The 23,120-nt window shown below is 52.0% G+C and overlaps 1 protein-coding gene across 2 annotated transcripts in view; it reads left to right on the forward strand.

Annotated features, from left to right (window-relative positions):
• The window catches only part of aplp1 (amyloid beta (A4) precursor-like protein 1), a 49,696-nt gene that overhangs the window by 17,597 nt on the left and 8,979 nt on the right, over positions 1–23,120 (forward strand). For both annotated transcript variants that reach the window (XM_063038926.1, XM_063038925.1), the window contains exons 2-11: positions 1,263–1,436; positions 1,978–2,107; positions 2,807–2,919; positions 4,720–4,883; positions 5,580–5,788; positions 11,349–11,479; positions 13,092–13,166; positions 15,395–15,553; positions 17,225–17,353; positions 21,795–21,894. In XM_063038926.1, the coding sequence (XP_062894996.1) occupies positions 1,263–1,436; positions 1,978–2,107; positions 2,807–2,919; positions 4,720–4,883; positions 5,580–5,788; positions 11,349–11,479; positions 13,092–13,166; positions 15,395–15,553; positions 17,225–17,353; positions 21,795–21,894 (1,384 nt within the window). The remainder of the gene's footprint in view (positions 1–1,262; positions 1,437–1,977; positions 2,108–2,806; positions 2,920–4,719; positions 4,884–5,579; positions 5,789–11,348; positions 11,480–13,091; positions 13,167–15,394; positions 15,554–17,224; positions 17,354–21,794; positions 21,895–23,120) is intronic.

The following is a 23,120-nucleotide window of genomic DNA, read 5'->3' on the forward strand; positions in this document are numbered from 1 at the left end:
GCAACACAGCCACCCTCCCCCAGAGATATACAGTATGGGAAGCATCTGACATGGCAGAGGTTAGTGGTTTAGTTAAACCATTGCCCTGAGTAGGTGTGTGTAGACAAGAGAGGGAGTGCGGAGTGCTGTGTATCTGGTCCTATAGCACCAGCTGTGCATCGAGCCTGGCCCATAATACTACAAATGTATACACTGGGAACACCCCAGATGTGCTTGTCTTCTGTTGGACAGAATAAATCATCTACACCTACAGAACACCCTCACCGTGCATACCTGCAAATGTACACTCAGTGACCACTTTATTAGGTATACCTGTACACCTGCTCATTAATGCAAATATACAATCAGCCAATCATGTGGCAGCAACTCAATGCATAAAAGCATGCAGACATGGTCAAGAGGTTCACTTGTTGTTCAGACCAGACGTCAGAACGGGAAAGAAATATGATCTAAGTGACTGTGACCACAGAATGGTTGTTGGTGCCAGACAGGGCGGTTTGAGTATCTGAGAAACTGATGATCTCCTGCCATTTTTATGCACAACAGTCTCTAGAGTTTACAGGTGTGAAAGAAAACCAAAACAAACAGAAAAAAAATCCAGTGAGCAGCAGTTCTGTGGGTGAAAACATCTTTGTAACGAGCGGGGTCAGCATTGAGCAAATGTACATGGAACACTGCCACAAGAAAGCGGCACCCATCATCCAGGACCCCATCATCCAGGCAATGCTCTTTTCTCACACCTGCTGTCAGGGGGGAGGTACAGGAGCCTTGGGTCCCACACCACCAGGTTCAGAAGCAGCTATTAGCCTTCAACCATCAGGCTCCTGAACCAGTCAAGATAACTTCACTCACCTCGACACTGAACTGATTCCACAACCAGTGGACTCACTTCTGAGAACATCACAACTCAAGTTCTCAGTATTAAACAGCTCCCACAGACCTCCAGCTGTGCTTGCTATCTGTTTCCTAAGGCATGACAGCTGTTCAGCAAAACTCCAGCTCTGCACATCTGTCCCACAGGCCACCCCTGATGTTTACATGTGTCCGTGTTCCAGATGTGTGCACCGGCACGAAATACCACACTGGCTCTGCACATCTGCCGCACATCGTACCTCCTCCATCGATGCCGGGGTTGGAGCAGGGGCGCTCAGAAGGCAGGAGGGGAGGAGAGTTAACAGACTAGGACAGGGCTGCGGGTTCACAGCGAGTTCCTCGGTCCTGCCCAGAGTGCAGGGTTATAACTCCAGTCTCTGCTCCCACAGGCAGCGGGACCCCATGGAGGCTCCAGGCTCCAGCTCGCGGAGCCCCAGATTGCGATGTTCTGCGGAAAGCTCAACATGTTCATGGACATCAAAACCGGGAAATGGGAGGCAGATCCCACAGGAGCTCAGAGCTGCCTGGGAACGAAGGACGAAATTCTGAACTACTGCTCTAAGGTGTGTGATGAGGTGATGGGGAGGGAGCTTCACTCTGTGTCCGATCCCAGGAGAGTGTGATGGGACAGTGTGGGGGGAGCTTCACTCTGTGTCTGACCCCGGGAGTGTGTGATGGGACAGTGTAGAGGGAGCTTCACACCATGTCTGACCCCGGGAGTGTGTGATGGGACAGTGTGGAGGGAGCTTCACTCTGTGTCTGACCCCGGGAGTGTGTGATGGGACGGTGTGGAGGGAGCTTCACACCATGTCTGACCCCGGGAGTGTGTGATGGGACAGTGTGGAGGGAGCTTCACTCTGTGTCTGACCCCGGGAGTGTGTGATTGGATGGTGTGGAGGGCGCTTCAGTCTGTGTTTGACCCCGGGAGTATGTGATGGGACAGTGTAGAGGGAGCTTTAGTCTGTGTCTGACCCTGGGGAGTGTGTGATGGGACGGTGTGGAGGGAGCTTCACTCTGTGTCTGACTCCAGGAGTGTGTGATGGGACGGTGTGGAGGGAGCTTCATTCTATGTCTGACATTTGTTCCCTCGGATGTACTTTGCAGGTTTACCCGGATTTGCAGATCAGTGGTGTGATAGAATCGAACCAGCCGACGAAGATTGAGAATTGGTGCAAGAGGGGGAAGAGGAAGTGTAGTGGACATGTCCACATTGTCGTACCGTTCCGCTGTCTGGGTATGGTCGTGTGTGTGTGTGTGTGTGTGTGTATGTGACCCGTCCACAGTCAGTGTGTGGGGGTGGGGTGCCCACATCTCTGAGTGAGTGCTTGTGAAGTGGGGTACGCCCGTCCCCCCCGTAAGGGTCAGTATTCAGTGGGGTAACCCCATCCTCCAGTGACGTTTAGTGTGTGTGGAGTGGGGTACCACATCCCCCAGTAAGGGTCAGTGTTCAGTGGTAACCCCATCTCCCAGTGAGTGTCAGTGTGTGTGGAGCGGGGTATCCCGTCCCCCAGTCAGGGTCAGTATCAAGTGGGATAACCTCGTCCCCCTGTGAGGGTCAGTGTGTGTGGAGTGGGATACCCCGTCTCCTGGTGCGGGTCAGTATGTCAGAGAAATCCGCTCTGTGATCCTAAAGGGTGAACAACTGTGAAATTGTATTTTGCATCTAATAATCTCTCTCCCTCCATCCTCTTCTCTCCCGCTTCATTTTTTCCATTTCCCTCTCTCTCTCCCTCGTAACTCCGTTCATCCCACTCTCCCCCTCCTCACTCACTCCCTCCATCCCACTCTCTCCCTCCTTACTTTCTCCAACCCCCTCTTTCTCCTTCCTCACTGTCTGCATCCTTCCTGTTGTTTCTTTACCAACCTCTCCTTCTCACTCTCTCCCTCTCTCCTCTCCTTAATTCCTCATTCCTGCCTTTCCCTCCCTCTGCAGTTGGGGAGTTTGTCAGCGAGGCACTCCTGGTTCCTGACCGCTGTAAGTTCCTGCATCAGGAACGGATGGATCTGTGTGACAGTCACTTCTACTGGCACAGTGTCGCGAAGGAGGTCAGTACACAAATACAAGCATCCTGGTGGGTTTAAAGTGAATGGGAAATGGGGTCCTGGTGGGTTTAAAGGGAATGGGAAATGGGGTGCTGGTGGGTTTAAAGAGAGTGGGAAATGGGGTCCTGGTGGGTTTAAAGGGAATGGGAAATGGGGTGCTGGTGGGTTTAAAGGGAATGGGAAATGGGGTGCTGGTGGGTTTAAAGTGAGTGGGAAATGGGGTCCTGGTGGGTTTAAAGGGAATGGGAAATGGGGTGCTGGTGGGTTTAAAGAGAGTGGGAAATGGGGTCCTGGTGGGTTTAAAGGGAATGGGAAATGGGGTGCTGGTGGGTTTAAAGGGAATGGGAAATGGGGTGCTGGTGGGTTTAAAGTGAGTGGGAAATGGGGTCCTGGTGGGTTTAAAGGGAATGGGAAATGGGGTGCTGGTGGGTTTAAAGGGAATAGGAAATGGGGTGCTAGTGGGTTTAAAGCGAGTGGGAAATGGGGTGCTGGTGGGTTTAAAGGGAGTGAGAAATCGAAGATGGGACTAAAGCTATTTGGACTTTTGCACAATCGAAAGAGGATTAATAGTGTGTTCCTCTAGATTGCCCCTGCTTCAGACACACTCTGTCTTCCTCCCTCTTTGTCTGTCTCTCTCTCTGCCTTGCTCTCCGTCTTTTCTCCCTCCTCCTCTCTCTCTCCTCCTCTTTCCCTCCTCTCTTTCTCTTCCTCTCTGTCATTTTCTCTCTCTCCCTCCTGTCTTCCCCCCTCTCTCTCTCTGTTAATTTTCTCCCTCTCCCTCTGTCTCCCACTCCCACACTCTCTCCCACTCGCACACTCTCTCCCACTCCCATTCTCTCCCTGTCACACTCCCCCACTCCCCCTCTCCCTCCCTGCCCCTCCTGTCTCTCCCCCTGCCTAGCATGAGGGGTTGCATCCTTAGCAGTTATTCTGGAGTTTTAGCTGGCACCCCTGAGGTTTGGAAGAAGGAGGTTGTTTTGTGGGTTCTTGCTAAACTTGCTGAATCCCAGATGGTCTCAGAATAAGCCTGCAGTTCTGGTTACCCTTCACAGGAAGATTGTGGTAGCTTTGGAGAGGGTGCAGAAGGATGCTCCTGGGTAATAGGACATAAGGTATAATGAAAGGCTTCTCTGGAGCGGTGGAGATTGAGGGGAGACCTGACATAGGTTTATAAAGTTATAAGTAGACAGTCAGAATTTTTTTACATAGTATAGAAATATCAAATACTTGTACGCATGCATTTAAGGTGAGAGGGGGGAAAGTTCAAAGGAGATGTTGGGGGTAAGTTTTTTTTAACAGAGGAAGATGCCTGGAATCTGCTGCCAGGGCCAGTGATGGAGGCAGATATGGTAGAGGCGTTTAAGAGACTTAGAATGTGCAGAGATATAGACATTGTACAGGCAGAAGGGATTCAGTTTAATTTAATTTGTGTTTAGGATGCACACCGTAGGCCAAAGCCCTGTTCTTATGCTGTACTGTCTAGTCCGACTGGGATGGGATAGCGTTTGGAGCTGTCTTCCCAGCGGGTTTGAAGGCAAGAACATTAGGATGGGAAATGACGAGGGTGAGAGGCAAAAGGCAAAAGAACAGAGGGACTGAGTAAGTGAAAGAGAGAGACAGAAAAAAAAATGAAAGAGGGATGAGGAGAGGGACATGGGGGGGAAGAGTGAGACATGATGAAAGTGAAGGAAAGACAGAGAGAGATGGAGGAAGGGGGAGAGAGGCTCACTTTATTGTATAGCATGCAGGAGAAAGGGGCCGAATGGCTTATAATACTCTTCTTGCCCCCTCGCCCCTCGACAGGCATGTACGGCAGAGACATTGGACCTCCACAGCTATGGCATGCTGCTGCCCTGCGGGCGGGACAGGTTCCGCGGGGTGGAGTACGTGTGCTGCCCCTCCCGATTCCAGGGACGCAGGCTGGAGGAGGAGGACCTGCAGGAAGAGGGAGAAGACTCCCAGGACAGGTAGGGAGGGCCAGTGAGGAGAGAGAGAGTGCCATAGGAGGGCTGGTGAGGAGGGACCGTTCTGCGAGGACCAGCAAGGAGGGGACACTGTGGGAGGAGCAGCATGGGAGGGGCAGTGAAGATGAAGCACTGTGCAAAGGCCAAGGAGGAGGGAGCGCCGTGGGAGGGGCGGCAAGGGGAGAGCACCGTGGAAGGGATGGTGAGGAGGGAGCGCTGTGGGGGGGGGGTGAGGAGGGAGCACTATGGGAGGGGACAGTGAGGAGGGAGCGCCGTGGGAGGGGCGGCAAGGGGAGAGCACTGTGGAAGGGATGGTGAGGAGGGAGCGCTGTGGGAGGGGGGTGAGGAGGGAGCACTATGGGAGGGGACAGTGAGGAGGGAGCGCCGTGGGAGGGGACAGTGAGGAGGAAGAGCTGTGGGAGGGGCGGTGAGAAGGGAGCACTGAGGGAGCGCTGTGGGAGGGACGGTGAGGAGGGAGAGCTGTGGGAGGGGTGGTGAGGAGGGAGAGCTGTGGGAGGGGTGGTGAGGAGCGGGCTCCGTGAGAGGGACAGTGAGGAGGGAGTTCCGTGAGAGGGACGGTGAGGAGGGAGCACTGTGGGAGGAGGTGAGGAGGGAACACTGTGGGATGGACAGTGGGGATTACCAGTGTGTGTCTCTGTGTGTGTATGTATATGTATGTGTTTGACCGTCTCCACCCAGCACTGGAAAGGTGGACTCTCCCCTTGAGCCAGAGCCCGACAGGGTGAAGCTGATCCGGTCACGGGAAGAGTTTGGGGATGGCGACGAGAGGATGTGGAACGATTACAGTGACACTGGGCTGGTGGGGAACGATTTCTACGACGAGTCTGTCACTGAGACCCTGACAGTTACTACCACTACCACCGAGGGTGTTTCAGAGGATGTCCGAGGTGAGTGGCCTCTGTCCCAGCGGTACCTCCCTCAAACTCTGCCCTATTGAGGGTAGAAAACCACCCAATATCAAGCCCTCTCCCTCTCCCCTTTCTCTTCCACTCCCCTTTTCTCTCCCCCACCCCCACCCCTCTTCCTCCCACCTCTCTCCCCCTCAACCTCTCCTTTTCTCCCCTCCGCCTCTCATCCTCTCTCCCCCTCCCCTTCTCTCCCTTCACCCACCCACCCCTGCCCATCCCTCTCTCCCCCATTTCTGCTTGTCCCTCTTTGCCTTCCTCCTCTCCTTCTTCCTCCCTCTCCACCCTCTCTGAGAGAGAGAAGAAAAAAAAATGAGAATAAGAATAAATGAGAATGTATGTGACCTCTCCCCCAGTCAGGGTCTGTGTGTGTGTGTGTGTGTGTGTGTGTCTCCTCCCCCAGTCAGGGTCAGTGTGTGTGAAACCCATGTCAGGGCAGTTGTATATTGTTAGCATGGAGCCATTCCACTACCTTCTCCATAAAAGGTTGACGTCTTCGATCCTACGCGAGCCAGACATGGAGGTCATCCTTTCGGCTTACGCTGATGACGTCCTCCTCATGGTCACTGACCCTGTTGACCTGCAGAGGATATGAAACTGCCAGCAGATCTTCTCGGCTGTGTGGGAAAAGTGAGCTGGCGTCCTGGTGGGTCAGTGGCAGGTGGACTCACTGCCGTAGAGATTGAGCCCCTTTGCATGGGGCACCAGGCACCTGTATCTCAGCATCAACCTGAGCTTGGTGGAGGGAGCCTGGCCAGCGAACTGGAGACAAAAATCTCTGCCCAGCTGGGACGCTGGCCAGGCATCCTCCGTGCAATCTCATACTGGCATAGGGCGTTAGTAATAAATCAGCTGGTCACCTCCATGATATGGTACGGGCTGATTACTTTAGTCCTGCCCTCTGCTTTTGTCTCCAGGACCAAGAAGAGGCTGATGGACTTCTAATAAGGCAATAAGGAGCATTGGGTCTCCGTTGCGGTCCTGCCTTCTGATTGCGAGGGTGGTTGGTCATTGAATTAAATTTACTTTATTTCTTACATCCTTCACATACACGAGGAGAAAAAAAATTTACATAAGGCATGAGAGAATAGGACCACTCAAGCGTGACAGTGGAAAAGTGTGTATGGAACCGGAGGAGAGAGCAGAGGTACTTAATGAATACTTTGCTTCAGTATTCACTACGGAAAAGGATCGTGGCGATTGTAATGATGACTTGCAGTGGACTGAAAAGCTAGAGCATGTAAGTATTAAGAAAGAGGATGTGCTGGAGCTTTTGGAAAGCATCAAGTTGGATAAGTCACCAGGACCGGACGAGATGTACCCCAGGCTACTGTGGGAGGCGAGAGTGGAGATTGCTGAGCCTCTGGCAATGATCTTTGCATCATCAATGGGGATGGGAGAGGTTCTGGAAGATTGAAGGGTTGCGGATGTTGTTCCCTTATTCAAGAAAGGGAGTAGAGATAGTCCAGGAAATTATAGACCAGTGACTCTTACTTCAGTATTTGGCAAGTTGATGGAAAAGATCCTGAGAGGCAGGATGTATGAACATTTGGAGACATATAATATGATTAGAGATAGTCAGCATGGCTTTGTCAAAGGCAGGTCGTGCTTTACAAACCTGATTGAATTTTTTGAGGATGTGATTAACCACGTTGATGAAGGTAGGGCAGTAGATGTAGTGTAGATGCATTTCAGCAAGGCATTTGATAAGGTACCTCAATGCAAGGCTTATTGAGAAAGTAAGGAGGCATGGGATCCAAGGGGACGTTGCTTTGTGGATCCAGAACTGGCTTGCCCACAGAAGGCAAAGAGTGGTTGTAGATGGGTCATAATTTGCATGGAGGCTGGTGACCAGTGGTGTGCCTCAGGGATCTGTTCTGGGACCCCTACTCTTCGTGATTTTTATTAATGACATGGATAAGGAAGTGGAGGGTTGGGTTAGTAAATTTGCTCTAGACATAAAGGTTGGAGTTGTTGGGGATAATGTGGAGGGCTGTCAGAGGTTACTGTGGGAGATTGATAGGATGCAAAACTGGGCTGAAAAATAGCAGATGGAGTTCAACCCAGATAAGTGTGAGGTGGTTCATTTTGGTAGGTCAAGTAGGATGGCTGAATATAGTATTAATGGTAAGACTCTCGACAGTGTGGAGGATCAGAGGGATCTTGGGGTCCGAGTCCATAGGACACTCAAAGCTGCTGCGCAGGTTGACTCTGTGGTTAAGGCGGCTTATGGTGCATTGACCTGCATCCATCATGGGATTGAGTTTGGGAGCCGAGAGGTAATGTTGCAGCTATATAGGACCCTGCTTAGACCCCACTTGGAGTACTGTGCTCAGTTCTGATCACCTCACTACAGGAAGGCTGTGGAAACCATAGAAAGGGTGCAGAGGAGATTTACAAGGATGTTACCTGGTTTGGAGGGCATGCCTTTTGAGAATAGGTTGAGTGAACTCAGCCTTTTCTCCTTGGAGCGACGGAGGATGAGAGGGGACCTGATAGAGGTGTATATGATGAAAGGCATTGATCGTGTGGATAGTCAGAGGCTTTTTAACCAGGGCTGAAATGTCTAAAATGAGAGGGCACAGTTTTAAGGTGCTTGGAAGTAGGTACAGAGGAGATGTCAGGGGTTAATTTTTTACGCAGAGAGTGGTGAATGCGTGGAATGGACTGCCAGCGACAGTGGTGGTGGCAGATACAATAGGGTCGTTTAAGAGACTTCTGGATAGGTATATGGAGCTTAGAAACTGAGAGGGAAATGGGTAACCCTAGGTAAATTCTAAGGTAAGGACATGTGTGGCACAGCTTTGTGGGCCGTAGGACCTGTATTATGTTGTAGGTTTTCTACGTTTCTATGTTATGTCTCAGTCTGAATGTGCAATGTGCAAATTATAGTAATTTGTAATAAATAGTATGTACAGTGACAGTCAATATAGCATAGCAATACAATTGTGTCAGCGTGAATTAATCAGTGTGATGGCCTGGTGGGAGGAGTTGGCCTGGATCCTGTTGGTCCTGACTTTAATGCTGCGGTATTGTTTCCCAGATGGTAGCAGCTGGTACAGTTTGTAGTTGGGGTGACTTTGGTCCCCAATGATCCTTTTTATGCACCGGTCACTGTAAATGTCCTGAACAGTAGGAAGTTCACATCTACAGATGTGCTGGGCCATCCGCACCACTCTCTGCAGAATGCCTGCATTGAGGGAGGTACAGTTCCCATACCAGGCAGTGATGCAGCCAGACAGGATGCTCTCAATTGTGCCCCTGTAGAAAGTCCTTGGGATTTGGGGACTCATGCTGAACTTCTTCAAACACCTGAAGTGAAAGAGGTGCTGTTGTGCTTTTTTCACCACACAGCCGGTACGTACAGACCAAGTGAGGTCCTCAGTGATGTGTATGCGGAGGAATTTAAAGCTGTTTACCCTCTCAACCCCAGATCCATTGATGTCAATAGGTGTTAGCCTGTCTCCATTCTCCTGTAGTCCACAACCAGCTCCTTTGTTTTTTTTTGCGACATTGAGGGTGAGGTTGTTATCTTGACACCGCTGTGTCAGGGTGATGACGTCTTCTCTGTAGCTGCCTCATTATTATTTGAGATAAGGCCAATGTTGTGTCATCTGCAGATAATACTGCATTGACTGGCCTTTAATTAGCGCTGGCGATGCACTTCCTCTGCCAGGGACATTGCCCGCAGGAGGGCATGTGGCTTCCAGTGGCAAGCATCAGCTTGTGCCACTTCAAGGGTACTGCCTCGGTTTTATTGAGAGCTGTTGCGGGTATAGGGCCTAGTCCCGGCCGGACAGGGTCCCTGCGCCGGCGGGGGGTGGTGCTCTAGTTGTGAGGGGTCTGGTCACAATCCTGTCGTGGTGGGTGTCGAGAGGGCTTCAGGAAGTGGAGGGGTTCCCGTTGCACCAACACCCGATTAGCCGGAATTGCTCATCAGACCCAGGGGAGGGTCCCACATAATGTGAGCCGTCTCACAGGGGCGTACACCGTGCCCTTCCGTGACGCTCCAAAGCATTTCTTGTACGGGCTGTCCCTGCACGTCTTCCACTTCCTTGCCTTCGTCTGCCGACCAGACTCACCTTGGCGTTCTGCTTCACTATCCAGCGGCGGAGGAGGTCCCCGGTGGAAATCTCTCTGTGCTGAGGTCCTTCTCCTGTATATAGGGGACCCTGTTGATAAGGGCAGTACCATGCAACAGATTTTTAAGCAGGTTCTCTGACACTCCATCCACCTGTCCACTCTGTGGCCAGAAGGAGTCAGGGTACCATGTTTATATAGAGTGTGAGAGGTCACAGCCCCAGGCTTCTTATATACGGGCACCCAGTACGGAGGGGGCGTGTCACGAGGAGGATCTACTGGTGGGCTTGCTCCTGGACCTGGCCAAGATGGCCATTAACGGGTTTAGGCGCGGAAAGTCAAGGGCCTGCCCCTCTTCTGAGAATAAGCTCATGCCTGGCTGTCCTTGCAGAGGAAACGTGCCATCACAATGGGTATAGTGGGGGATTTCTGGGAGCTGTGGCCCCACAACAGAAAATGATTGTTTTATAGACAGTAATAATCATATTTTAATTTGAATTTATTCATTTCTTGTAAATACTTAATGCTTGTACTTTGTGTACTTTCTTTGTAAATAAACTCTTGTAGTTTTGTGAAAAAAGGAAAAAAAAATATCCGCTCCTGCAGTGAGGGTGTGTGTGTGTGTGATATATGTCCCAGAGAGGGTCACCACTGGTGACACCGGTCATATTGCAGTGTGTGTGCATGAGAGTCTAAGTCTGCTTCCATCCATTATGGAACATTCGAACATTCTCTTCCTATTTGACCTTGATATATTTACAGCATGTCACTCAGCTCTATAGACAATCTCTCTAAATTTAGAAGATCCATTCGCACCTCTCATAGCAAATGAAAATGTTTCATAAATGCAGCATTGATGGACTCAACTGCACACCACGTTATTGGTGATTCACTGAGAATATCAAGTTATCTCCTGATAAGCACTGAGACTGCCCTTTATTCATTCCTTCACTCCCTCACTCCTAACTTTTTAAGAAATGTTTTCAGTTTTATTGCAGATCACACATTACATTGCTTCATCCCATTTTGGACTTTTATTTTTAGTTTGAGATAAGCTTCAGTAAAGAAAAAAGTTGTGGGTACCAATTATCCAAACACCGTAGTCAATGGAACAGATAACCCAAGCTCCACGTAATTGTATTAATCTTACATATCTAATCAGTGTCGAGCAGCCATACTTCGTATCACCAGCATTTTGTGTGTGTTGCATTTGTCTGTAGATTTTCATTGATTCAACGTACTTCATTCTGCTATGAATCTCAGGGGGTTATTTGGTGACATATGTACGTTGATAATCCATTTACTTTGAACTTGAATTTAGAACAAATAATTGTATCAGATTTGGGAATAACTTGACTTCCATATATTTTAACAGCACGTTGTGTGTGTGTGTGTGTGTGTGTGTATATACGCACGCGCTCTGTGGTAACTCAAACCCAACTGTTCCCTCTGCCCTCCGCAGTGCCCCCCACCCTTGCCCCCACCGATGGGGTGGACGTGTACTTTGAGAGCCCGGGGGACGAGAACGAGCACGCCCACTTCCTCCGCGCCAAGATGGACCTGGAGGAGCGGCGCATGAACCGTATCAATGAAGTGAGCACACCAGGGGGCGGTGGGGACGGGGACGGGAGCAGGGACATGGAGGGGAGGCTGGCTCCTGTGTTGATGACCTGTGTCCACAACTCTCTGCAGTTTTTTATGGTCACGGGCAGGGCAGTTGCTGAAGCAAGCCGTAATGCAGCCGTATGGTACATCTGTAAATACTGATGAGAGTCACGAAAACATGCCAGATTCCTTTGCCTCCTGTGGAAGTAGACGCGTTGGTGAGCTTTCTTGGTCAAGGTTGGAGCAGCACAGGCAATTCGTGATGTTCTGTCCTAGAAACCTGAAGCTCTTAACCCTCGCAACCTCAGCATCATACCTATTCACTGACACCCTCACTCACCAGCAAGTCCCACCACATCTTGTAAATGGCTAAACCCTAACTAAATAATAAATGTCTACGTTAAAAACAGATACAAGAACAAGGATGTACTAATGAGGCTTTATAAGGTGTTAATTCGACTCACATTTGGAGTATTGTGAACAGGATGTGCTGGCTTTGGAGAGGGTCCAGAGGAGGTTCACGAGAATGATCGTGGGGATTAAGGAGTTAACGAGTGAGGATGTTTTCTGACTGTGGACGTGTACTAGCTGGAGTTCAGAAGAGTGAGAAGGGATCTCATTGAAAGCTATTGAATATTGGAAACTCCAGATAGAGTGGGCTTGGAGAGGATGTTTCCTATAGAAGTTGGGTCTTTATTCTTTGGAACGTAGAAGGTTGAGGGGCGACTTGATAGAGGTATTTAAAATTATGAGGGGGATAGACAGAGTTGACGTGGATAGGCTTTTTCCATTGAGAGTGGGGGAGATTCAAACAAGAGGACATGAGTTGAGAGTTAAAGGGCAAAAGTTTAGGGGTAACATGAGGGGGAACTTCTTTACTCAGAGAGTGGTAGCTGTGTGGAACGAGCTTCCAGCAGAAGTGGTTGAGGCAGGTTCGATGTTGTCGTTTAAAGTTATATTGGATAGCTATATGGACAGGAAAGGAATGGAGGGTTATGGGCTGAGTGCAGGTTGGTGGGACTAGGTGAGAGTAAGAGTTCGGCACGGACTAGAAGGGCCGAGATGGCCTGGTTCCGTGCTGTAATTGTTATATGGTTATAGAAGCGGGGTCTAGGACAAGAGAGCACGGCCTCGGAATAGTAGGGCGTCACTTTAGCCGGAGGGTGGCGAATCTGTGGAATTCATTGCCACAAACAACTGTGGAGGCCAGGTCCACAGGGTTTATTTAAAGCATAGGTTGCTGGGTTCTTGATTAGTAAGAGTTTCAAAGGTTATAGGGAGAAGGCAGGAGAACGAGGTTGGGAGGAATAATAAATCAGCCCTGATGGAATAGAGGAGCAGACTCAATGGGCCAAATGGCCTAATTCTGCTCATGTCACGGCCAAATCTACTCTGTCCAAGCTCCTCGCTTTCTGATTCCAAATACTTCAATACCCTCTCTCCTTCACCTGCACTGCTCGTTGAACCACCCCAGGCTCCTGTGGTCTCCCCGTGGGAAGGGACAGGTAGATGTGTGGGGAGTGGACAGTGAGCGGTGGGGGGAAGTGGGGGTGAGGTGAAGGTGCCATGGCTGATGGGATGTGTGCATCCTGTCCCGCAGGTGATGAGGGAGTGGGCAGCAGCGGACCGACGGGCGAAGAATGCTCCCAACACTGACCGGATGGCACTGAACAAGGTGAGTGCGTGTGTCTGTAACTGTGTGAGTGATCCGTTCCCCAGTGAGGGTCAGTGTGTGTGTGTGTGTGTGTGTGTGTGTGTGTGTGTAATTGGAATTGGTTTATTATTGTCACATGTACCAAGATAGAGTGAGAAGTTTGTTTTGCATACTGTTTGTACGTATCAGATCATTACACAGTGCATTGAGGTAGGACAAGGTAAGACAATAACAGAAAGCAGAATAAAGTGTAACAGCTACCGAGAAAGTGCAGTGCAGGTAAAGAATAAGGTGTGAGGTCATAGTGATGTAGATTGTGAGGTCAAGAGTCCATCTTATCATACTAGGGAACCATTTACAAAATGCTGGAGGAACTCAGCAGGTCAGGCAATAACTGTTGAGGTGAATAAACAGTTGATGTTTGGGCTGAGACCCTTCATCAGGACAGGAAAGGAAGGGGGCAGAAACTAGAATAAGGAGGTGGAGAGAGAGTGGAGTACAAGTTGACAGGTGATAGGGAGGGAGAAGGGGAACTAGAGGGAGGTGCTGCGCAGGTGAGGAAAAGACAAGAGGTGAGTGGGTAACCAGAATGGGGAATGGAAAAAGAGGGAGGGGTGGACAGAGGGCAGTGACTACAAGTTAGAGAAATCGATTTTCATATCTCAGGTTGTAGGTTTTCCAGATGGAATTTGAGCTGGCCTCATTGTGACAGTAGAGGTTTTGGAACGCGAATGCGAATGGGACAGCAAATTGAAATGGGTAGCCACTGGGAATCGTGCCTTTTGTAACGGAAATAGCAAAGTTGAATCTCACGGAGGTAGAGGAGGTCATACCGGGAGCCATAGAGTAGATCAGCCGTCCCCAACCACCGGGCCCGCAAAGCAGGTGCTACTGGGCCGTGAGAAAACGACATGAGTCAGCTGCATCTTTCCTCATTCCCTGTCACGCCCTGTTGAACTTGAACATAGGGTTGCCAACTGTCCTGTATTTGCCGGGACATCCCGTATATTGGGCTAACTTGGTTTGTCCCATACGGGACCGCCCTTATCCCGTATTTCCCCCGCTAAGGTAGAGCGTTCCTATGAAACCTTTCGTGCCGAAATGGCGTGAAGTGAAGAAGCAATTACCATTAATTTATATGGGAAAAATTTTTGAGTGTTCCCAGACCCAAAAAATAACCTACCAAATCATACGAAATAACACATAAACCCTAAAATAACACTAACATATAGTAAAAGCAGGAATGATATGATAAATACACAGCCTATATAAAGTGGAAATAATGTATGTACAGTGTAGTTGGGAAGATTAAGCCAAAACCGATTTGCGGGGAAAAATCGGCACATATGTGCATGCGCATGTCGCACATGCGCACACAGCTGCCCGCGCAAGGCTTCATGGTCATGGTAGTTTTCTCAGGGTAAACCCAAGTGTCCCGTATTTGACTGCTACTTTTGACCCTTATTTCGGAGTGAGAAAGTTGGCAACGCTAACTGTAAAAGACATGTTGAGGTGAGTTTCACCCTACTTGAACACCTCCCCCCTCCCCGGTTGGCTGGTCTGCAAGAATATTGTCAAACCGGTCCGCGGTGCAAGAAAGGTTGGGGACCCCTGGAGTAGATGACCCTGACAGGAGAAGTGTCGCCTCACCTGGAAGGACTGTTTGGGACCTTGAACGGAGGTGTAGAGGCAGGTGGAGCTCTTTGGCTGCTTGAAGAGGTACGTGCCAGGAGGGAGATCAGTGGGGAGTGATGAATGGACGAGGGAACCACAGAGAGTGCGATCCCTATGGAGAGTGGAGGGTGGAGATAAAGATGTGTTCAGTGGTAGGATCCCTTTGGAGAAGGCAGAATGATGTGCTGGATTCGGAGGCTTGTGAGGTGACGGGTGAGGACAAGGGGAACCCTGTCACTGTTATGGGGGCAGGAAGGTAGGGTGAGCGTGGATATCAGGGAAATGGAGGAGATGTGGGTGAGAGCAGCATCGATGGTCGAGGAAGGAGGACCTTTCAGGTGTTCCGAAATAGAAAGCCTTATCCTGGGAACAGATGCAGTGGAGTTGGAGGAACTGAGATAGGGAGTAGCATTTTCACAATTGACAGAGTGGGAAGAGGTGCAGTCAAGGTAAACATGAGAGTTAGTGGGTTTGTAAAAGATGTTGGTAGGTTGTGTGTGTCTGTGGGTGGTGTAACGGCTATGTGTCCGTCTGTACTCTGTTCCCCACCCTTGACGATGTGTCCCCACCCCCAGCATTTCCAGCAGATCCTGGGCACCCTGGAGGAGCAGGTAGCAAACGAGCGGCAGAGGCTGACGGAGACTCACCTCTCGCGGGTGTTGGCACTGCTCAACGACGACCGCCGCATGGCGCTGGAGAACTACCTCACTGCGCTGCAGACTCGCCCCCCGCAGGTCAGCTACCTCCCCTTCACCCCTCCCTCCACCCACCCGTAACCACGCTGCACACTCGCCCCCCGCAGGTCAGCTACCTCCCCTTCACCCCTCCCGCCACCCACTCGTAACCACTCTGCAGACCCGCCCCCCCCCCCGCAGGTCAGCTACCTCCCCCTCACCCCTCCCTCCACCCACCCGTAACCATGCTGCAGACCCGCACCCCGCAGGTCAGCTACCTCCCCTTCACCCTTCCCTCCACCCACCCGTAACCACGCTGCAGACCCGCCCCCCGCAGGTCAGCTACCTCCCCCTCACCCCTCCCTCCACCCACCCGTAACCACGCTGCAGACCCGCCCCCCGCAGGTCAGCTACCTCCCCCTCAACCCACCCGTAACCACGCTGCAGACCCGCACCCCCCCCGCAGGTCAGACACATCTCCCTCCCCCCTCCCGCCACCCAACCATCACCGTGCTGTAGACCTGCCCCCCCCCCACCCCGGGCAGGTCAGATACAGGCCCCCCCAAACCTGCTCAACCCCCTCAACCCCTCACCCTTCATCCCCAATCACACTGCCGACGCGCTCCCCTAGGTCAGTTACCTCCCCCTCCCCCCTCCCGCCACCCAACCATAACTGCGCTGCAGACCTGCCCCCCCACCGGGCAGGTCAGATACAGCCCACCCCCAAACCTGCTCAACCCCTCAACCTGCACCCCTCACCCTTCACCCCCAATCACACTGCAGACGCGCTCCCCACAGGTCAGATACAGCCCCCCTCACCCTGCTCAACCCCTCAACCCGCACCCCTCAACTCTCACCCGCTCATCCTTCACCCCCAGTCATGCTCCAGACCCGCCCCCACAGGTCAGTTACAGCCCCCTCACCCCCTCCCTCCCCCAACCATAACTGCGATTCAGATCCGCCTCCTCAGATCGGATATGCCCCCTCCTACTTCCCAGTGCTTCCCACACATCCCTTTCCCCAACTCTCCTCACCCCTACATTCACACTAAGTCTCACACTCTCCTCTCCCTCCATCTTGACAGATATCCACCAACCACCACAGTCCCACCATCTACAGGTGAGGCTTCACGCCTCTACACTCTATTCCACACTCCCTCTCCATCCTCCGTAACTCCTCATACCCTCAATCCCATTGCCCTCACCCCTCCCACCAATAAAGCACTCATTCATACACTTCTGTGCACAACCTCCAGTCCCTTCACCCTCACCCCATCTCAGCCCAGCCCTTTACTCTCCGCTTTTTTTCCTCCCCTGACCCTCACTCCACCCCTCCCACCTCTCCCCCACTCTCACCTCTCCCACCTCTTCCCCATCCCCCTCCCCTCCCCCTTTCCCCATCTCCCGATCTCTCCTCACCCCCTTCCCCTTCTCTCCCCTCTCCCCTTTCCCTATCTCCCTCCTCTCCCCTTCCCCTCTCCCCCTCTCCCCATCTCCTCCCTTTCCCTCTCCGTCCCTCTAACCCCTTCTCCCCTCTCCCTCCTCTCCCCTTCCCCTCTCCCTCCTCCTCTCCCCTCATTCCACCTCCCCCTCTCCCCCTTCTCCCCATCTCCTCTCCCACTCTCCTCCTTCCCTTCCTTCCGTTCTCTGCTCTTCGCTCACTCACTTCAACCTACCGTCCCTCCCCGCCGTATCTCCTCTCTCAGTCTGACAGTCTGTCTCTCTCCTCCAGCCTAGCCACGTGCTCCAGGCCCTGCTGCGTTACGTCCGCGCAGAACAGAAGGACCGTCGACACTCGGTGCGCCACTACCAGCACGTGCTCAGCACTGATCCCAACCGTGCGCAGCAGATGAAGTTCCAGGTGGGTGGGGAACAGGGAGAGGGCAAGGGGTTGGGTGGGGAACAGGGAGGGGGCAAGGGGGTGGGTGGGGGACAGGGAGGGGGCAAGGGGTTGGGTGGGGAACAGGGAGGGGGCAAGGGGGTGGGTGGTTAACAGGGAGGGGGCAAGGGGGTGGGTGGGGAACAGGGAGGGAGCAAGGGGTTGGGTGCACTCAGCATCCAGGGACAGCAAACATAGATCAGCACAGCACTGTGCAGGCCTTTTGACCCACAAAGCTGTGCTGTCACTTTGATGTCATATACTGAATGCTCTCCTCTCGTGTATCCATGTCCCTCTATTCTCCTCAATTCATGAGTGTGTCTAAAAGCCTTATGAACTTCTTCAAACTGCCACCTTCCCTTTCCCCCTCTTTCTCCCCCTGTCTTCCACCCTCTCCCCATTTAACTCCACCAAATTACCCGCTAGCCGGCTGGTGGCGTAGTGGCATCAGTGCCGGACTTCGGAGCGAAGGCTCCCGAGTTCGAATCCAGCCAGCTCCCTTGCACGCTTTCCATCCATGCTGGGTTGAGTGTTCAGCCTCGTGAAAATAAGAAAGCCTGCTAAAAAAATGCTGTCACGATGGCGTCCTGATGACTCCGCTCAGAGTTAAGGGCTTTCTTCAAATTACCTGCTTGCTCTTTCTCTCCTCCTCTTCCCCCATGCTCCGGCACTCACCCTTTCCTCTTGTCTCCCTTCTTTCTCTCCACCGCTCACTACCCACTTTCCAGATGCCTTAAGACATAGGAGCAGAATCAGGCCCCAAAACTGCTCACACTTCTCCAAATGCAGTCTGACCAGTGCCTTATAAAGCCTTAGCATTATATCCTTGCTTTTGCATTCTAGTCCTTTTGAAATGAATGCTAACACTGCATTTGCCTTCCTTACCACCGACTCAACTTACAAGTGAACCTTTAAGGAATCCTGCTCTAGGACTCCCAAGTTCCTTTGCAGCTCCAATTTCTGAATTTTCTCTCTATTTAGAAAATAGTCTATTCCTTTATTCCTTCTACCAAAGTGCATGACCAGACACTTCCTTGCACTGTATTCTTTCTTTTGCCCATTGCCCATCTGTCCAAATCCTTCTACAGACCCCTGTTCCTCAACACAGCCTGCCCCTCCACCTATCTTCACATCATCTCCCAACTTAGCCACAAAGCCATCAATTCCATCATCTAGATAAGTATATGCCGTGAACCTGTGGAACATCTCTAGTGATGGGCAGCAAATCAGAAAAGGCCACCTTTATTCCCGTTCTTTGCTCCTGCCAGTCAGCCAATCTTCTATCAATGCTAGTATCTTTCCTGTAATACCATCTTGTTCAGCAGCCTCATGTGCGGCACCTTGTCAAAGGTCTTCTGAAAATCCAAGTAAACAACATCCACTGACTCTTCTTTGTCTATCCTGTCTGTTACCTCCTCGAAGAATTCCAACAGATTTATCAGGCAAGATTTCCTCCTAAGGGAAATCATGCTGACTTTGGCCTATTTATCATGTGCCTTCAAGTACCCTGAAACTTCATCCTTAATAATGTACTCCCACTGATATCAGGCTTCCTTTCTTCTGCCTCCCTCCCTTCATAAAGATTGGAGTGAAATTTGAAATTTTCTAGTATTCCTGAACCATTCTCAAATCTAGTGATTATTGAAAGATCATTACTAATGCCTGCACTACCTCTTTAAAAATCCTCGGGTGTAGTCAATCTGGTCCAGGTAATTCCCAGACAACATCTCCATAGTGGTAGCAACTACACTCACTTCTGAGAGGGAGTAAGTTCAAAGAAGATGTGTGGGGCAAGTTTTTTGTTGATAAACTGGAATGCACTGCCAAGGGTGTTAGTTGACGCACAAATAATATAGGAGTTTAAGGGGCTCTTAGATACATGAATTTGCAGAGAATGAAGGGATATGGACTTGTGCAGGCAGAAGGGATTAATTTAGTTAATTGTTTAAATACCAGTTTAATTAGTTTAGAACAGTATTGTGGATTGAAGGGCCTGTTCTTGTGCCATACTGTACTATCTTCTAAGGTCAAAGTAAGGTTTACTGTCAGATGCACAAGTACTTGTGTTTTCACAGGCGCAGTGAAAAACTTACATGGAGCAACGTCACAGGCACAGAGCAGCATATAAGCAGCATTGCCAGGAAATAACATACTTTACACATAAATATTATTTTTAACCAGAAAGAACATTATTAATAAAAATCAGAAGTTCATTATAATGTACTGTGGTTTTAGCGTTGCCACACTGAGGCAGGGATTAGGGGTGTGCCGGTTGGTTCAGGAACCGAATGGTTGAAGGGAAGTAGCTGTTCCTGAACCTGGTGGTGTGGGACTTCAGTCTTCTGAACCTCCTGCCCGATGGGAGTTGTGAGAAAATGGCGTGGCCCGGATGGTGGGGATCTCTGATGAAGGACGTTGCCTTCTTGAGTCAACTCCTCTTGTAGATACTACTGATGGGTTGAAGGGATGTGCCCGTGATGTACAGGGCTGAGACCACTACTCTCCGGAGTTGCCATACCAGACCATGATGCAACCTGTCAGCACACTTTCAACAGGATATCTGTAGAAGTTTGTTAGTGTTCACTGACAAGTCAAACCACCTGACAAAATAAAGATGCTGGCATACCTTCCTTGTGCTCTGGTCTGTGTGCCGGCCCGGGGACAGGTCACCTGCGAGGTTCACAGTCAGGAACGTAAGGCTGTTTAAACTCCTGTTAAACTCTTGGGTTGCTGTTCTGGAATGTATGACCTTCCCTCAGAAGGCAAGTTGTTCGTCCGGCGATGGGACCAGACCTCAATGCCCCTGCTGGGGTGTCATTCGGCAGAGCTTTAGGACGTTAGTGGGGGTCAAGGGGAGGGGGCTTGAGGATGTTACAGTGATGTTCACAGTGCATGGCACCTGGAGGTGTTGGTGGGACTGGCCTGCTTGTTGGGGAAGGGTGGGGGATGGAGGGAAAGGGAGGGGGAAGCTGTTAGGCTTGGGAGGGGTTCCGTTCAGGGTTGGAAGAGCTCACTCACTCTCTCCTATTTACCTCTTCCCCTCTGCCTCAATCCTGTCCTCCCCATCTCCCTCCACCCCTTTCCCTCTCGGTTCCCTTCCCATCTCTTTGCCCCTCTTCCATCTCCCCTTCTGGGACTCCCTGACCACTTTATTCTCTTCCCTTGCAAACTCCTCACCCTCCATCTCCCTCTCAACCCCTTGCCATCCCTCCCCTTCCCCCTCCACTCTCTTCTTTCCCTTTCCCCCTCCCCCTCTGTCCTCACTTACCTCCCGTTCTATAACACTCACCCCTCTCCTCTCCCTCTCCGACTCACCTTCCCTCATTCTCTCTTCATTGCGATCTCTTTTGTTCCTTCTCTCTCCCCCATTTCCCCATCTGTCTCCTCTCCTCTCTCACCTCTATCTCATTTCCAACTCCATCCCGTCCCTTGCCCACACCCCTCTTATTCTCACTCTCTCCTCCCCCTCTCCTTCCTCTCCCCTTTTCTGCTCCCTTCTTCCCCTCTCTTTCTTCTCCTCCTATCTCCCACCTCTACATTCTCTCACTCTACCACTCTCTCCCCATTCCCACCACCTCTCCTCTCTCCCTCTTCCTCTACCCTCTCTTCCTTTTACCTCTCTCCCCCTCCTCTCTCCACCTCCTCTCTCCCCCTCCTCTCTCTCCCCTCCTCTCTCTCCCCTCCTCTCCCCCCTCTGCTCTCTCTCTCCCCCCTCCTCTTCCCCCTCTCCCCCCCCTCTCCCCCATCTCCCCCATCTCCCCCCTCTCCCTCCCTCTTCCCCCTCTTCCCCCCTCTCCCCCTTCCCCCTCTCCCCCCCTCTTCCCCCCCTCTTCCCCCCTCTCCCCCTCTCCCCCCTCCCCCCTCTCCCCCTCTTCCCCTCTCTCCCCCTCTCTCCCCCCTCTCTCCCCCTCTCTCCCCCCTCTCCCCCTCCTCTCTCCCCCCTCCTCTCTCCCCCTCCCCTCTCTCCCCTCCTCTCTCTCCCCTCCTCTCCCCCCTCTGCTCTCTCTCTCCCCCCTCCTCTTCCCCCTCTCCCCCCCCTCTCCCCCATCTCCCCCCTCTCCCTCCCTCTTCCCCCTCTTCCCCCCTCTCCCCCTTCCCCCCTCTTCCCCCCTCTTCCCCCCTCTCCCCCTCTCCCCCTCTCCCCCCTCTCCCCCTCTCCCCCCTCTTCCCCTCTCTCCCCCTCTCTCCCCCCTCTCTCCCCCTCTCTCCCCCCCTCTCCCCCTCCTCTCTCCCCCCTCCTCTCTCCCCCCTCCCCTCTCTCCCCTCCTCCCCTCTCTCCCCCTCCCCTCTCTCCCCCATACCCTCTCTCTCCCCTCTCTCTCCCCTCTCTTTCCCCTCTCTTCCTCTCTCTCCTCCCCCCCCACTCCATACCACTTTCCACCCCCTCGCTCCTTTTCCTTTCCTCCCCCTCTCCCCTCCCCAGGTCCTAACCCACCTCCGGGTAATCGAAGAGCGGATGAACCAGAGTCTGGCCCTGCTCTTTCACATCCCCCAGCTGGCGAAGGCACTGGGAAATGACGTTGGTGAGTTCCTGACATCGCCTCCCCAACTTCTCACCAACCTCTCTCCCACCAAAACCCAGCATTACCTTCCTCCAAGGGCATCATTGGCTGCAAATGCAGCTGAAGGGTGGGGACAGGGAGCTTCTTCGATGTTTGAGGGGTGGGGTGGAGGGAGGGAGGGAGGGTGATCGTGATGATGAAAGTGTAGCAGCTTGAGTAAAAACCCAATGAACAAGGGCAGAAGGTGGACTGAAAACTCAAATATTGGTGTCAAGGCAAGAGATGGGATGATGACACGGGAGGTTCACTCTGTGTCTGACCCCAGGAGTGTGTGATGGGTCGGTGTGGAGGGACCTTCACTGTATCTGATCCCGGGAGTGTGTGATGGGACAGTGTGGAGGGAGCTTCACTCTGGGTCTGACCCCAGGAGTGTGTGATGGGATGGTGTGGAGGGAGCTTCACTCTGTGTCTGACCCCAGGAGTGTGTGATGGGTCGGTGTGGAGGGAGCTTCACTCTGTGTCTGACCCCAGGAGTGTGTGATGGGATGGTGTGGAGGGAGCTTCACTCTGTGTCTGACCCCGGGAGTGTGTGATGGGACAGTGTGGAGGGAGCTTCACTCTGTGTCTGACCCTGGGAGTGTGTGATAGGACAGTGTGGAGGGAGCTTCACTCTGTGTCTGACCCCGGGAGTGTGTGATGGGATGGTGTGGAGGGAGCTTCACTCTGTGTCTGACCCCAGGAATGTGTGATGGGATGGTGTGGAGGGAGCTTCACTCTGTGTCTGACCCCAGGAGTGTGTGATGGGATGGTGTGGAGGGAGCTTCACTTTGTGTCTGACCCCAGGAGTGTGTGATGGGATGGTGTGGAGGGAGCTTCACTCTGTGTCTGACCCCAGGAGTGTGTGATGTGATGGTGTGGAGGGAGCTTCACTCTGTGTCTGACCCCAGGAGTGTGTGATGGGATGGTGTGGAGGGAGCTTCACTCTGTGTCTGACCCCAGGAGTGTGTGATGGGATGGTGTGGAGGGAGCTTCACTCTGTGTCTGACCCCGGGAGTGTGTGATGGGATGGTGTGGAGGGAGCTTCACTCTGTGTCTGACCCCGGGAGTGTGTGATGGGACGGTGTGGAGGGTGCCTCATTTGGTGTTTAACATTTTTGTCTCCTTCTCTCCTTTCCCTCTCCTTCTCACCTCTCTGTCTCTTTCTCTCTCTCTCTCTATCACCCTACTTTCTTTCATCTACTTCTCCC

This window comes from Mobula hypostoma (assembly GCF_963921235.1).
Source record: "Mobula hypostoma chromosome 8 unlocalized genomic scaffold, sMobHyp1.1 SUPER_8_unloc_1, whole genome shotgun sequence".
NCBI classification, from domain to species: domain Eukaryota; kingdom Metazoa; phylum Chordata; class Chondrichthyes; order Myliobatiformes; family Myliobatidae; genus Mobula; species Mobula hypostoma.